The following is a 16,007-nucleotide window of genomic DNA, read 5'->3' as shown; positions in this document are numbered from 1 at the left end:
GCTGGGCGTTTCGCGGGTGGCCTCTTGCATTGAAGTTCGGCACCAAAAGGTCTCGGGCCCTCTTAGAAATGCCTGATACAGTGCACGTTGTTGAGACTGTGACTGCATTGAAATGAATTTCCACAATAAAGTTCTACCTTCGACCTTGTCGAGCAGATGACTGTATGCAGCGATAACTTTCGGAAGTTAAATTTTGTGTCCTCATGTAGAAGCAGTAGTCAAGCACTGAAAGGAAACGTGTTGCGCCTTGCACACTCGAATGACTACGAAACTCAGCTGTTTTTACCTTTAGAGTTTGAAGTGTAATTTCTGACTACCTTTTCCTATGGCTATTGATGTTTCGCACATTCCAACACGACTAGTGAATTTTTCGGTACAATTCTGCATGTTAATTACCATTCATGACAAATTTGTATCCCGTAAAGAATAATATGAAATCCTGCGCTACAGAGCAATGAAAACCTAGCTGCTTTTCTTTACGTTCTGTAAAATATCCCACTAAAAAAAAACCCCAAACGTGCTTTTCGAATACGTTTGGTAAAAAGAAACTTTGGTCATACTTCTAGCGGAGTCCGATATAGAACGAGTTTTCCATTACCCTCGAATGAACGAACTGTCTTTTGGTGAAACGTGGTTAGCAATTATTATACTGCAGACTACATTTTCAGTCGTTAATCTATTCAAGTTATAAGAGGTTCAGCAAGGTTCCTCTAAACTGTTAAAGGAAGGAAATTACTTTCGCTAATAAATAATTCAGTACGGTTTTACACCATGCTGCACTCTTCTTGCAACCTTGTATGATTTTTTATGGCAGGTGAAGGGCGGCGAGCTAATATCTGTCAATAAACTACGTTTTCAAAGGCAAGCATTTCAACGGCGAGTATTAGAGTGGGAGTATATTATCGAGTGAGAACATGCCAGTGAGAAAAATTGAAATTGTTGAATGGTAAAGCGGTTTATTCCACAAAAGTCAGCAGTGCGAAAAGAACAATGTTGTTAAGAAAGCCTTTTCCTTCGACTGTCGAGTGTACCTACTAGTCATTAGCCCTAAGTGAGGAACTCACCAACACAAGTGTGCAAAATAATATATGAAGAACGGTGCGATAACTAGTTTATCGAAAATAAAAAAAAAAACAAACAAAAAACAAAATGCAACGCTTCATCGTGAAAATCAGTGTGCGTTCTGGATTGCACATGAGAAAACAATCTTGGATCACATTTCTTCTAAGTCGGAACTGGTGTATTCCTCAAATAATCCTTGCATTCCTTACTTTTCCACCCTCCAGATTGGCAAGCAATCACGAGGTTGGCTTCGACTGCAACCTCGATTACACCATTGCCGAGAAAAAAATCTGTATAAATTATTCCCCGGCAGCGGTAATAATTTTTCCTGAAGAACGCTGTCACAATGTAGTTGATCCACTCTGCCCCGAAACGATTGCCCAGGACAAACTTCGGAAATGAAGCAGTAAGCTCAGCCATTATTCCGATCATTTGAGAAGGCTGATTAAGGCATGCTTCGTTTTCAAGGTACGTCTTTAGGACATCTGGATGATGAGCTTTAGGCCACATCTGTTTCACAGGCACGGCCTTGTATTTATCATAAGCTGGATTACTAAAGCCATGGTTATAGAAAACTATAATGCGACCATTCCTAATTTCGTCTTTTGCGCAGTCACCGAAAATGTCTCCAAGAGGTTTCTGCCACGCAGTATTTTCAAGAAGAAGGTCCTTCAGCTCTTCGACAATCAGCTTCCAAAGCTCATTATGCCGCTCGTTTTCATTAGTTTCGTCAAATCCAGAAGTAAACCTGTGGAAATCCAAGAGTACCACCTCTCCAGTTTCATTAACGAACCAACGAACATCCTGAAGAACTTCCCTTATGGTAATCCAACCTCTCACAGTGTCGTGGGTGACATAGAATTGTCCGTCATAATACTGTACCCTCAAGTCGAATCCGCGGATTCCATACGCAAGCTGCTGCCTTATAGTTTGATCTTGGTTATAGAGATACAACTTCTCGTGCGGGTGGGCATAACCCAGATTGTACATTCCGGAGTTGTGCGTTCCTGGGATAAGCATATCTTTAAGCCTGAGTGCCGAATATTCTGAGCAATATCTTCTCATCCATCTAGGCCTAGCTGAGAAGCACGATGAAAGCAATATACCATACTGATTTGCGGTCTTCCTGAGCAAAGCGGCCTTATAACCGAGGCATCCTCCTTTCATTAAATCATCCAAATGAAACACTGGAGCATCCACGTTGGTGGTATTCTTGCCATCAGCTTTCGTGACGGGCCACATTTCAAGGGGTTTCCATTTGGACGCGTTCTTTCTGATCAGTGAAATGTACGTTTTTCCAATGTATTGATCTGGAATTCCGTACCAGTTGACTTCAAACTGGCCGTAAGTGAACAGGCTCGATACCGACGACACTGAAAGGTATACGCCCAACTTCTGAAGCTCTGAAAAAAAAACAAAACAAAGATATTTAAGTTTAAGCTCTTTAAACAGCACAATCACAGGATGAATTTTTTTTTTTCAGTTTTAATACATCACTCTAAGAAAAAAATAGGCTATCGAAAATGCCGCATATTAAGTGTGCACTTGAAAGCCACTGCGGAAAAATGAGATATATTTCGGTACGGAAAAAGGCAGCAGCACTTTAATTTTCTCTGCTCGTGTGCTCAGGAAACTGCAATAAATTTAGAAGTTGAGCAGTCCTATTTTTTCACGTGCTCAAGTTACGCTTAAAATAGCCTTGGAGGCTTCGTGAGACAACCTCACGAAATCTTCAAGGCTTCAAACGGTATTTTCATCATCCCATTGTTTTTTTTTTCCGATATGGGGTATCCTGCCGTTAACACTGTAATATCTGGCGTATCGCCAGTCATACCACATTGAGAAATGGTATTTGTATCTCTGCTATAAATCTACGAGAACTGCTAAACTATTTGCCCAGACGGAAGTTTTCAAAATATGTATGAAAGGAATCGCATCTCTCATTGCCCAGAGGGGGAGGAGACCAGTTGCAAGAAAAAATTATGCAAAATCGTACCCCTAAGTGCAGCATATCTGAAAATGCCTATGGTCTCAAGTGTGCTATGATAAACGAGGAAAAAGATTTGAATGTGCTTTAAATTTACGGATTCCGCCATGACACCTGTGTGCGTCGAATTTTCATGCTTAAGGTTTCAAAAATAATTAACAACAGCTCAAATTCTTTATGTTGTAACCGCGATTTTCTAAATCAACTACGAGTATTTTGCGAACGACTATTATTAGTAAAAGAATCTTCAAGCCTGCATCTTTTATTAGACGTTGTTATTGAGTGTGCGGTGCAGGTAAACCATCACAACATTTAGATGTGGAATATTTTAGACAATGGCAGCACAAAGTCGTAACAAGAAATTGGCGCAGCTCCGGGCTTCAGCTGCCTTGCATTCTCACGTGCTATATATGGAGTGCTCTTTACTCCATAAGGGCCGCCTTTGGTGCTGGAGATGGCCTGATTGTGTTGATGTACTGTATCGTCTGCTTTCTCGTGTTCTTCGTTTCTTGCTCATGCCCATATAGCTAGCAGCGATGCTTTCTCATCCTACCGCTGTAATCTGTACGTGGTTACACAACTAGGTGTTTTTTTAGTGTAGATTTTTCTTATGCCTTCAAAGTTAAGGCTGGCCTGGACAGATTTATTTATTTACTCAGGTTACCCCTAAAGGCCCTCCAAAGGAGGGTATTACATAGGGGGGGGGGATACAATTGTAAAAAAAACACGATGCAATTAACAACAATTACAATAAGAACCATCAAATATAACATCAAAACAGGAAAGAAAAACAACACCAAATATTCTACACATTTCCGTCACAGCGAAGTAGCTCTTGGAATTTTTTTTATGTTAGTTTCTGTAGCGATGTGCGATGGCAAGTTATTCCATTCAATGATAGTGCGAGGTATGAATGAATTGGCATAAGATGATAAATGAAACTTTGCACGTTTAACTTTGAAGGCATGATCAAGTCGTGGAAAAATGACATCAGGTGACTGAAACAAATCACTGAGCAGTAGTGGATGGTGATAAAGCTTATGGAAAAGTGTTAACCGAGCGTGTTTACGACGACATGATAAGTCTTCCAGTTCAGCACGTTGTTTTAATGCTGTGACGCTAGTGCTTTAATGCTGTGACGCTCCATCCTTTAGAAGGAGCACATGTAACCGCGGTGAACACGCACAGTTTTCGTCAAAAGTCTAGAGCCCATGGGTGTGCTTCTGAGCCACTTCGTGCGACTTGTATTGCATTTAAAGTGTGTCGAATTTGTTACTGGCAAGAAGGTTTTTTGTCCTATCTTCTCTAACGGGAAGGACTTCTACTAATGCTAGATCAGCGCAACTGCACAACTCAGAAGCAGACCCCGTAGGCTGTACACTTTCGCCAAGGCTGTGCGTCGTAGTTAAGTCGCTAGTAAATCTCAATTAGTCTATCGTAACACATTCACAAATTGTGATAGAAGGTCATCTTTGAAAGGGAACTTCTCTATGAACGCAATTGTTTTACGTATCATGAACGTTGATTGTAGGAATCAATATATTCAGGTATCTTCTCTCGAGCTAGTTGTAATATTCTGATACTGTCAAAAACTTACATATTCGTTTCTTTTTTGTGGCCAGCTTGACAATCGGTGCGAGTGGGGGCAATTTTTACAGGCATATATTGCTGCATATATAAAGATTAGAACCTGCTTATTAACATGTTAATATTAATATCTTATATATTTCATAGTTGCCTCATGACGGTGTCAAGAAATCTACCTATCGGTATCCCCTAGCAAACGCTCTGCAAAGAGAGGACAGAACCTTAAATTACCAAAATATATAAATTTTAAATAGCAGACAAATAATAATATGTTGCATAAAAATATACCTGAAAATGAAAGTTATATCGACGAAAGCACTGCTTGAGGCTTGTTAAAATGTTGATTTAGGTTGACGTTACGATATTGTAATGCAGAAGTAATGGAATTCAAGAGCGCATGCGAAACCAAGTTTTGAAATGTTTCAATAATTTTGATTGTAAATAATATGAATAGCTACAATTAGAGCGCCAAACGACCCAATATGCAAACAGGCGCACGACATTCGCCGTAATTGGCATAGGCGAATATCGATCCAGGGGACTGGAAAAAAAAGCACAAATATTGAGGACTTCAAACTGCAGTAAAAAAATTTTGAGTAAAGCGCTTGTCGCGACACGTTTGGCATATGCATTTATTGCTCTCACTAGAGCTGCGCTTGCTGGATGTGTCGCAAAACTCGTTATCGTGCTCTAAATATAGCTGCTTTTTTTTTTTCCTTTCTCATCCTGAGCGATTTGTCCGCTTTTATTGCTGCTTTAGTCAGTAGAGGCAAGTGTGCTATCATCGCGGTTACATCTCGTACCTGGCTTCTACAACCGCTTATTTGTTTCGGCTGTGCGTGAAGTTGATTCCCGACCTAGAGTCCAGGGCCTCTGTTCGGAATGCGTTTTTGGGTCAGCCTCATTCAGCCCCGTAAACGCAAAAGCCAGGTGTGGTGCCTCGAAAACGACATCACTTGCGGTCTTTTTAAAACAGGGACAGAATCAACTTTATGAGACAATTAAGATCCACACATGAGTTAACTCGATATGGAAATACTTGCGCTGCTTTAATGCCAAAAGACATGGTTGAAAGGTGACACGAACGTTTGCGCTTAAGCGTGTGTGTCGTCTTTTTACCCTGCAGCTGCTAATCTAAGAAAACTACATTTTTAGTAATACACGTTCCAAATATCCCAATCCCAAGCATTTCCTAAGAATTTAATTTAAACCTTGTTTTTAATTCTATTATTTTTATTTCCATTCGATTTTTCTTTATGTTTTCATAGCAGAAATGTTGACCTGTTCATTCAGTGCCACTCTGACAAAACCTGAAAGTAGACCCGCCATGCATGGTTTCTGCCACATCACTTGTTTCTTAGGCCAATTGTCAGTCATTTCATACTTTTGTGAGACCAGACAGACTTTTTTTGCGCACTCATGCGTCTAAAGAAGTTTTGCCAGAGTTCGTTATTTGCTGTAACGACATTGCACCTGGAGTCCTGAAAGGGCACCTGTCGGAAATAGTAACGAAATAGTTTCTCTTCAGAACATTAAGCCGTGTGACATGAAAGAAATTATACAGTGACCTAGTATATCTTGATGTAGGTCCCTGTGTAGAGGATGCGCTTTAGAGTCATGGCTCACAACAAAATGGCATTAAAAGGGTGAACGAAATGTCAGCAAAAATGTTTGGGGACTGTTAAACTCTATATTTAAGCGCGAATGACGCAGTAGCGTAAGCCCGCCATATAATAGTGCCCGTGTGGCCTAGGGATAACGTGAATGCAAGATTTTTTGCAGGCTGATTGTGATATTATATTTCCCATATGAAAGGATAGGTCCGAGTTGGCAGCTCCTGCCAAACGTAATGTCAGGAACCCCTGCGTCCAGTTAGTGCTCGGCTATATCAGCTGCCAGCTACCGCCTGCAGGTGTCTTCATGCTCCAAATATTTCGCTCACATCGCAACTACCCGTACAAAATGTTTTTTTTTTAAACTGAACACAAAAACGGTCTCATGGAAAACATGGTTTCAGGAGAAAGGTATCTTCCTCCGTTGACCAACCACGTGCAGTCTTTATAACAAACCCGAAACAATAGAACAAGTTTTTATTGAATACGTTGAGACTGTTTTAACGCGGTAGCGTTAAGGAGCTCGTGTCGCAGAAAAGCCGGTGTCGTCGGCGTCGTTGGCAGTGAGCGATAAATCCCGGCATGCACTTCATAAATAAAAAACAACCTCCAAAGGTGGGCTGGGTGGGAATCGAACCAGGGTCTCCGGATTGTGAGACGGAGACGCTACCACTCAGCCACGAGTTTTTTTCTTTATTGCCGGTCATCACCAACACACAACAAAACCAACAAAAACGCGCTACAATCAGAATGCTCACAGCAGAGCGGCTACCACAAGCATGACACTTAATACAGAAACCGGCAGGCTCATACGAGTTGCCTTTGTCAAGTTAAAATTCCTTCAGCTCGCATAGTGGTTCGACTCTTGAAATCCAGTCTGGCACAGTGGTCTTCAATTTGTGCATTTCAACCAATGCGTGTATACTCTCGCGGAAGTAGAGCCTTGCAGGGCGGGCGTCAGGGTCACAGTGAAAACCCGCCATTCTGGACCGCCATAGACTGTGCAGGCCTATTAGCATAACCGTATCAAGTGGAATCCCATCATTATTTTCAGTTGGCACGAATGTAATCCCGTATGAGTCTAATGGTACTTCTTTTTTAACAGTTCGTTGCAGCACGTCCCAAAAATAGACGCCCTCCCAACAGTGCAGAAATACATGGTCTATTGTCTCTGGCTGTTTACATATTAAGCTCAGCCACGAGTTCGATGCTTGAAAGCGGTACAAAAGCGCTTCTAGTGAATGCGGTGTTGCCTTAGAAACGTGCCGTAGAACGTTATACTGCAGTGTATATCGGTAATTATGAGCATGTTACAGAAGTCGCAGTTACACGAGTAGCGTAGGAAGTTTCCGCTACATTTCTTCTGCGCTCTGCGCACATGCAGAGCCATCTTGCGGCAAACACAGAAGAACCCCTCCTCGCCATGTGCGGCGCTGCCCCGGCACGTGGCGCGCCACTCGCCCCTGACGTTTCGCCGTGCACCCTCACGGGTTGTAAAATCAAGCGTCTTTCCTTTCTTTAGATCACTATCTTCGCTCACCCGCTTCTCCCCTTCGGGCCGCGCGTGTACCGGTGCGAGGATGCCCCAATACCCTTGTGTTTAATAAGTTTTCTCAACGAGGTGCAATAACGCTATCGCGTTCCACTCTTGAAGGCGAAGCTTAAGCGTCCTCCAAATTTTCCACTGGGGCGTCCTTCTGAGAACCTTTAAAAGGATTCGCCAGTCACATTGTATTGCATTGGCCATCTTCCAGTCGAAAATCATGACATGGTATTATACTAGATGGTAGTGGCTCTAAACCTCCACAGCCAATGGAGCACAAGAATGCAGATCACTCGCGCCAACTGATATGTTCGCTATACGCGGAAACATTTAATCGACAGTGTGACTTCTGTGCTGCACATTTTCAGAGCTTAGCCCGAGCCGTGAGATTGGCTGAGCCTGTTTGAGGCATTGGCTGCATTGAAGTTTTAGTTGTGTGAAAACGGCTGTTTGGCACGTCCCTCTGTTCTTTGCTGATTTTAGTGCATCTATGCAAAGCATGCAACAAAGAAACCTAAATCCCTTCGTGGTCTCTGCAGTCGTTTCCGCCTAGCATTCAGAGTGCCCCTGACAATAAAATAGCTGAAGAACTTAACCACACATTCACATCTGTATTTACGCAAGAACCCGCCAACTCTTTACCAGATTTCCCTAGCTATGATCACGCAGTCATGCCTGATATCATTTTTAATCCTTCCGGTACCGCGAAAATTATAGACTCACTAAAACTTACATCTTCATCAGGTGTCGATGGCATCAACTCAAAAGTACTAAAACACACCAAAACTGTTGTCAGCGTCATTTTAAGTCATATTTTTCAGCAATCGTTGTCATCAGGAGTGGTGCCGGAAGACTGGAAAATAGGCAAGGTTGTTCCAGTTGCGAAAAAAGGTCCTTCATCTTCATGTTCTAGTTATCGTCCTATTTCACTAACAAGCGTCTCTTCAAAACTAATGGAACATGTGGTTTACTCTCACATGGTAAAATTTCTAATTTCTATAGCCTTTTTTCATCCTAATCAACATGGTTTTCGTAAAGGACTGTCATGTGAAACCCAACTAGCTTTATTCATCAATGACATAAGTTCTAACCTGGATTTAAACGTACCTGTAGATGCTCTTTTTTTAGATTTTGAAAAAGCATTCGACAAAGTTCCCCATCAGCGACTTTTGCTTAATCTTTCACGATTACGCATTAACCCTATTGTATTGGAATGGATACGTAATTTTCTGACTAACCGGAAGCAATTTGTGTACGCTAACAAACTCTCATCGACTTGCTCCCCAGTCCTCTCCGGCGTTCCCCAAGGCACTGTACTTGGACCATTGCTCTTCCTAATCTACATTAATGATCTGCCTAGTAACATTGTTTCTAACATCCGCCTATTTGCAGACGATTGCGTCATCTACCGTCCCATCCATAACAGTTCCGATTCTCGCATTCTTCAAGATGACCTTAAACGCGTTGAAGCCTGGTGCGACAAATGATTAATGTCTTTAAACACTAATAAAACGTCATTACTCTCTTTTCTTCGACGACAGCACTATCAACCCTCCACGTATGTCATCTGTGGCTCCGAAATTTCATCTGTCCAATCATACAAATACCTTGGCATACAATTTCTAACACACTTAATTGGTCTGCACATGTAAAGAACATTGCTAACGAAGCCAATCGCACTCTTGGTTACCTCCGTCGAAATTTGCGCCTCGCCCCTGCCTCGATTAAAGCACTAACTTACCTCACGTTCGTTCGACCTAAGCTAGAATATGCATGCTCAATCTGGGACCCTCATCAAGCTAACCTTTGTAACATCCTCGAATCAGTTCAAAATCGCGTAGCAAGATTTATCTTTTCAGATTATTCTTATCACTCCAGCGTAACTGCTCTTAAATCTAAGGCTCACCTTACTAATCTCAATTTGAGACGTTGCATCTTTAGGCTTTGCCTTTTTCGTAAATTTTATCACACACCACTTGATGTTTCAGTGATATTACCAGCTCATCGCTTCTCAAACCGCACCAGCCATCCCAAAGTTGTCTACCCTCCACCAGCGCAGACTACAGCTCATCTTCGCTCGTTCTTCGTAAAAACTGCTCGGGACTGGAACAATCTGCCAGTCGACTTCGTGCACCACTCCAATCCATCTCAATTCAAGGCAGCCATCGAATCTATTTTCATATGAAATAGCAGCCCATCCCTCATGTAATACCCCATTCCTGGGGCATTTGAGGTATTGATAATAAATAAATTCAGAATCCATGACAGGTAAATTTATTTTATTGATTTTCTTCTATTTTTTGAAATACTCCCCATTCAAGGAACCTCCTCGAGCGTTTAAGCTTAGTTTGAACGCTCCCGAAATTTGTTAGCTTTTTTCAATCTGTGATGGTTGAAACTACCTCGCGAGGTCATGTGTATTGAGTATAGTCACGAGCAAGGACCTTTGAAGCAGCTTGGAAAATTGAAAGGGAGCTCGATACGATATGTGAGGAATTCGCCGAAAATATTAAAGGGGCGCTCAAGTCACAACCTTAAGAACAGAAGTGACAGCGCCTTCAACGCATTTAACACCTTTGACACCACCTTTCCATTCCACAAACTATTTTGACAATTTTATGTCGATTTTTAGAAAAGGAAGGCGCCGTATGTCTCACTTCTTTGTGCATCCCACACTTACTGTTAATGGCATACAATTGGAGGTACATATGTAATTGGTTCGAATGCCTACCGCAAACTAGCTTCAACGCCACTAGCAGGTAATTTGCTAGATGAGAGCTGATATTTTACTGTATCAACCTCAATGCAGCACAAAACACTATGGGGTCATCATTTTGATAAGAATTCACATGTGTATTTTTTCCGGCAAGTTTGGAACGATACCAAGTATATCCTAGATTATTCTGTGCTATGGCGGGTTGGCGGAACTACGAGACCAGTACGCTCTCGCGTAAAACCAATAGTTGGCTTTCAGCTCTTCTCCCAAAACACATGTGCTGGAGATGCCTCATTTTACGAGAAGCCTGTCCGTGGTTTTTATTATGAGGATTTCATTTTTACAGTAAGCAGTTTTTCCAAGCAGAGGTTGGAGCTTTTGCCGTAAACATAAAAGCATTTTACTAATATTTGAGTCAAGGTTGGATTTGTTGTTTTTCTTCCACCAGCATACTGGATTGAAGACACGTGAATGATAATACACTTGAACAGTAACAATTTAGAATATGATTAAAGGCGCGTTTAAGTAAAGGGGTGTGCTGCGGCCGTTTTTGATTTCTATTGTACTTGCTCAATGGTCCTGTTATCTCATAGCATACAGTGTTTTAATTTTTATTTTGGAAATACAGTTTGTTAACCCGTAAGCAAACAAGACAAATGTAAGGTAACCGTTATACAGCCATGTCTCAGTGATAATAAATAATAAAATTATTGGCAATTTTTATGGGGATCAATCTCTTTCGGTGGATGAACGTCTGTTTAGTATGAAAGCTTGCTGTTCAGAAAATTCGGAGGGTATTACAGCACGGAGTTGTTGGAGATAACATCTTGTTGCTGCATGAAATGGGTGGGGATGAAAATCACATTTCCATAGGTCAATTTTGGGTGCAGGCGAGCCGAGGACTGTAGCAGACAAAAATGAAAATAAGCGATTAATAACACTTCTTTGTTGTAGCTAAATGTCTTAGAATGTTAAGCTGCCGAGTCTACGCTTCAAAGCATTACCGCGTTGCACGAATGGCTGTGGTGAAAACTATAGATTCTGCCACGTATGAAAACTAATTCGGTGGGTCAGTTCAGCAGGTGTTACCTAATTTAGTCAGTTATGAAATGTCAACAGTCATAGTAGGAGTTATGTAATCCATCCATAAAAGAGTTCATCGGTAGAAGACAAAATTTCTAGTATGACTATCCGTGAAACTGCCCTACATTATTCCAAACATGGTGTGGACTTAGACGATGTGCTTAAAACCTCCCAAGTTGTGCTAGTTCTTCTACGACCCTCACTAGGGCCCCCATATGGAGATTCTAAAAATAGCACCCTTTTGTTTAACTTTTGTTCTTAGTGTTCTTAGACATTCGACTAAACGACGTCGTTTATGGACAACTTTGGTCGACAACGAGTCACAAGAACAGCTACTGTAAATGTAAAATAATTTTTGCATGAAATGTTTTACTCCCGTAGTCAGCGCACAGCCGGTTGCCTTGGAGCCAGAACTGATGAAGAGATGAAGGGAATTCTAACATATGTTATGAAGCGTTGTGAGTCACCTGCTGGTACCTAAATCCCGCGCTGCAGCTGGAACAGCGCAGGCGTCAAGAAGTGCCTTACCAGTTCCATGGGGAGCGAAGCTAGCCCACAGCGTTAAGGCGTCTGCGCTCTGTCCTCCAAGCCCGAGCAGCGCATGCGCAGTTCTGGCGGCAGATGGCGAGTGACGCGAAAGATTTAAGTGTGTCTATATACCACAGGTTTTATGGCGACATCCATTGTCATCGCACGCCACCGCTATAAGGCGGAGAGCGCCGTGAAAAGAGCTGGGCTCGCTGAGCAGTGTGTTGCTTTGGTAATAAATGCATTTGAAGTTCATATCCGGTTTTAATTACGGAAAAAATAATGGCCTTTTTCTTGCATCTAAAAAGTTGATTATATATGCACTTCGCTCTGCATGCCCCATTGGTGAGACACGGTATGACGTGGATCTTTTCCTTTGGACACCACATGTACTAGGGAGCGCAATTAGGGCTTCACAGAGTACGGTGTTTTGCAATAACTTTCGAATTATTCCATTTCAGACGAATCAAGTTTCACGCTCCATCATCTGAGAAAAACGTTTATCCTTTTTAGGCCTACGTTGAATGTTATTCTCAGAAAATAGTTTTGGAAAAAAAAAACTTTTTGATTTCTTGGCCTCTCGAAATTTTTCGTTTGTGCTAACTACGCTTCGATAAAAAATATTGTACGAACTGAAATCATTGGCGCATCACTGCAGTTTCGTTTTCACATCTCATTGCTTTTTAAGGCATAGAGGAACTTTATTTTTGCAGTTTGTATGTGTATTTTGATATCTATAAAGGTTGCAAGATGAGTGTACCCGGGATAATGTCACCTAGATAGCTACCCTTCAGTAAACGATGGGAAGCATTGTGAACGAGTTTAGAATGGCATCTCGACAGTGAGATAAACAGCCGTGAAAGAAGGGACGGTAGACTGAGTGTAAGGTGGAAAGTGGAGGAGAGAGTAATCGGCCGCAGTGGATGTTTTGAATGAAAAAATCACCAGCCTGCGGAGGTATGCTGATGCACGCATGTATGCCGGAAATCCCAGGTCGCATGAGCTGGTTATATGGAGATGATAGAGACTACTATCCGACTCTCCAGGTGCAACTCGGTCTCTCTAAGATGGCAAGGTCACATGGGAATCGAGCATGGGACACTTGGATGTCATGTCGGACTCCGCAGTACATATGCCACGCAGATGCGTTCGGACGGCTTGATCAGTGGGACTTTATATCTACGGCAGTGATTTTTCCCATAAAGTGGTAGCTTACGAATGTATTGTACGTACGTGTGTGATGACGTGGGCTATAATATGGACACATATGGAGAGAGTAGTGATTGAGCGTGTGAAAAAAATGCATAAAATGGAATGTAAATTGGTGATGGAGTCTTAGACGTCAGCCATTAACGTGGTAGCATCAAGTAGTTATAGGCGGAGAATAAGGAGTTCACCAATTATCGGCGGTAAAATAAGTCTGCGCAAAGTAGAACTCGCACTCGTCAACACAGGCCGCTTGAGAAGATATCATCGAAATACGGTGGCTGCGCCTGCAGGTGTCAAGAAAGCGCCTAATTTATGACAATCGAAAACTGCGAAAGAATTGAGTGACAGTTGAACGATACTTATGAGAGACAATATAGAGCAGGCTCCAACTGCACACATAATAAAACATGTATGTCTAATTATGTAGATTAGCATATTGGCAAATTGATTATCTGCAGAGCAGCGCTAAAATTTCGTATGGCGAGTCCGGAGTCGTCGGTAATTATTTTAAATTTATATTTATAGGTATTTTTTTCATACTTCAATAATCTTTGATAACAGTAATAAGAGCTTAGGGGTAATTACAGCTTGTGCCTGGTTGACATATACCGACATTGTTCGTTAGTGTTAGCATAATAGCCACACTGTTGGCTTTTTAGATTGGTAATTAAGCGATATAAAATGAAGATAAATATTTCGCTCCTTTTGTGAAACAAAGTCACTCTCATTATGCATTCCATTATCTGAAAGAAACTGTTAAATGGCTGTGAACCTCCTCCTGTGCTTCGAGGGAGAATGAATATTAAGCAGACATATCGTTTTGGTCCTCTGCATAGTTTCTACAACGGCAGGATTATGGACATTTAACACAGACTGCATTAAATTTACGTATAACTTTACATGCCCCAGTGGAATAATCAAATGTTAAAGTGTCTCAACAATGTCCCTAACAAGCATTCGGGAGCTTTTTTATACCGTGTTCTCCAACTTTATCACAACCGTTCTAAAAAATTCTCAAGCCTCAACTGGAGGCTTATTTACACTAAGATTGCACACAGAGCCTGCGTGTTGTTGACACTTCTGTTGCGTAGTAAGATTGACCATAGTACTTGCTTTGTTTGATCGCACATGATGAAATACTAGAACCGTCCACGATGAGATTGAGGACCAAAGGATGCCAACACCGAGTTTACGGGAGAAGGCATCCGTGAGACCATCTGGCGTCGCTGGAGAAAAGCGCCAAGTATAGCATGGCACGCTTTTGTAATGATGCTAAATCGCGCCACCACTGTCCCTCTGCGGAGAATTGCCGTTCGTGTCTTCCGCTTCTTCTTCACTCTCATCACGGACGATTCTGGTTTCTCATCATGCGAGGGGAATCCAGGTGAGCACCACTGTAAGACTTACTACGCAACAAAAGGGTCAAAATTGTGCAAGCTTTCTGCACGGTTTCACCACAAATTGGCGTCCGACTGAGGCAGGAGAATTGCTCAAAATGGTTCCGATAATGTTGCAGAACGCTCTATAATCTAGACAGAAATATAAATTAATTTCGCTAAGCTGGATACAATCATCGTTGTGACACAACCACTGCAAAGTGCACTATGCTCACTCTCACTGCAATGCAAGTAGGGATTTTATTTCTATTCGTTGGGACAAAATTAGGTGCGCAATGTTTTTCACTTATTTTCTGGCCTCTAGTGTAAGATATATCAGTTCAGTTCAGTCGTTCAGTCGTGTCCGACTCTTCGTGACCCTATGGACCATGTCACGCCACGCTTTCCGGTCTCTCACTATCTTCCTAACATCACATAACTTCATCTGCAGCGCCTCGAAGATGCCATCTAACCATCACATTCGCTGCCTACCCCTTCTCCGGCGACCCTCAACCTTTCCCAACATCAAATCTTTCTCCAGCGACTCCTCTCTTCTCATCAGATGACCAAAGTAGCTGAGCTTTAACTTTAGAATTAGACCTTCCGTCAGGGTTTATGGTCGACAATATCGACTGATTTGATCTTCTGGCAGTCCAAGGAACTCTCAAGATATATATTGCAATATAAAGGTATAAAAACTAATAAGTGTAAAGAATGCTAAAGAGGCCCGTAAAATTAGGACGTAAATTTGAACTCAATGCATGTATTTTGCCTGGAAGGATGTATAAATGAAAGCAAGGCTAAACGTCGTAGACTTGGCTGTTATGTAACTTTACGCGCCCAAAGTCCTCTGGTTCATGTGCTTCAATCTCGAGTGCTCTGCATTGTGAACGATCGCACAGGAAAGATGCATAGATATGCTTAACTTTCCTGGCTGCATACATGGGTTCAAGGTATAGACACATGAAAAAACCCGCAAGTAATTCTGTTTTTAGTATCTAGAGTCTACCATCATATAGCATTTTTACATATCGACAGGAAACACTGGAAAAATGTTGCAATCGCGCACAAGCTGAGACATGAAAAAAAAAAGGAATGTCAGAAGCAGAGATTTACGTATGGAGACAATACGTTACCCTTCTTGTCGTCGTCAATGCCAAGGCATTGCGTCAGCAACGTTAGAATCACTACTGATCGCATATCGTCAGCGATTCCAAATCTGGCTGATGCAAGAAGAACCTGAGTGTACTCGAGTGGCGGAAAGTGCAAAAAATGCGTCGACAGGTTTATGAACAAGCCGACA

At 41.9% G+C, this 16,007-nt stretch overlaps 1 protein-coding gene across 1 annotated transcript; it reads right to left on the bottom strand.

Moving 5' to 3' along the window:
• Positions 1–936: 936 nt before the first annotated feature.
• LOC146181939 (uncharacterized) lies at positions 937–15,994 on the bottom strand. Its single transcript, XM_084576937.1, has 2 exons — positions 15,841–15,994; positions 937–2,465 (listed from the first exon to the last, which is right to left on the bottom strand). Exons 1-2 carry the CDS (start codon positions 15,902–15,904, stop codon positions 1,225–1,227), a joined length of 1,305 nt encoding a protein of 434 aa, XP_084433063.1. The 5' UTR covers positions 15,905–15,994; the 3' UTR covers positions 937–1,224.
• Positions 15,995–16,007: the final 13 nt, after the last annotated feature.

This window comes from Amblyomma maculatum, chromosome 8, assembly GCF_055883805.1.
Source record: "Amblyomma maculatum isolate TAMU_Amacu chromosome 8, ASM5588380v1, whole genome shotgun sequence".
Classification (NCBI taxonomy): Eukaryota; Metazoa; Arthropoda; class Arachnida; order Ixodida; family Ixodidae; genus Amblyomma; species Amblyomma maculatum.
This window is presented reverse-complemented; position numbering and strand designations above follow the sequence as displayed.

Excerpts from the sequence above, each read along its gene's own strand:
- LOC146181939 (XM_084576937.1), bottom strand. The coding sequence starts at position 15,904 with ATGCGATCAGTAGTGATTCTAACGTTGCTGACGCAATGCCTTGGCATT. Across the intron at positions 2,466-15,840 it reads CATTGACGACGACAAGAAGG|AGCTTCAGAAGTTGGGCGTA; the intron begins GTAACGTATTGT and ends TTTTTTTTTCAG.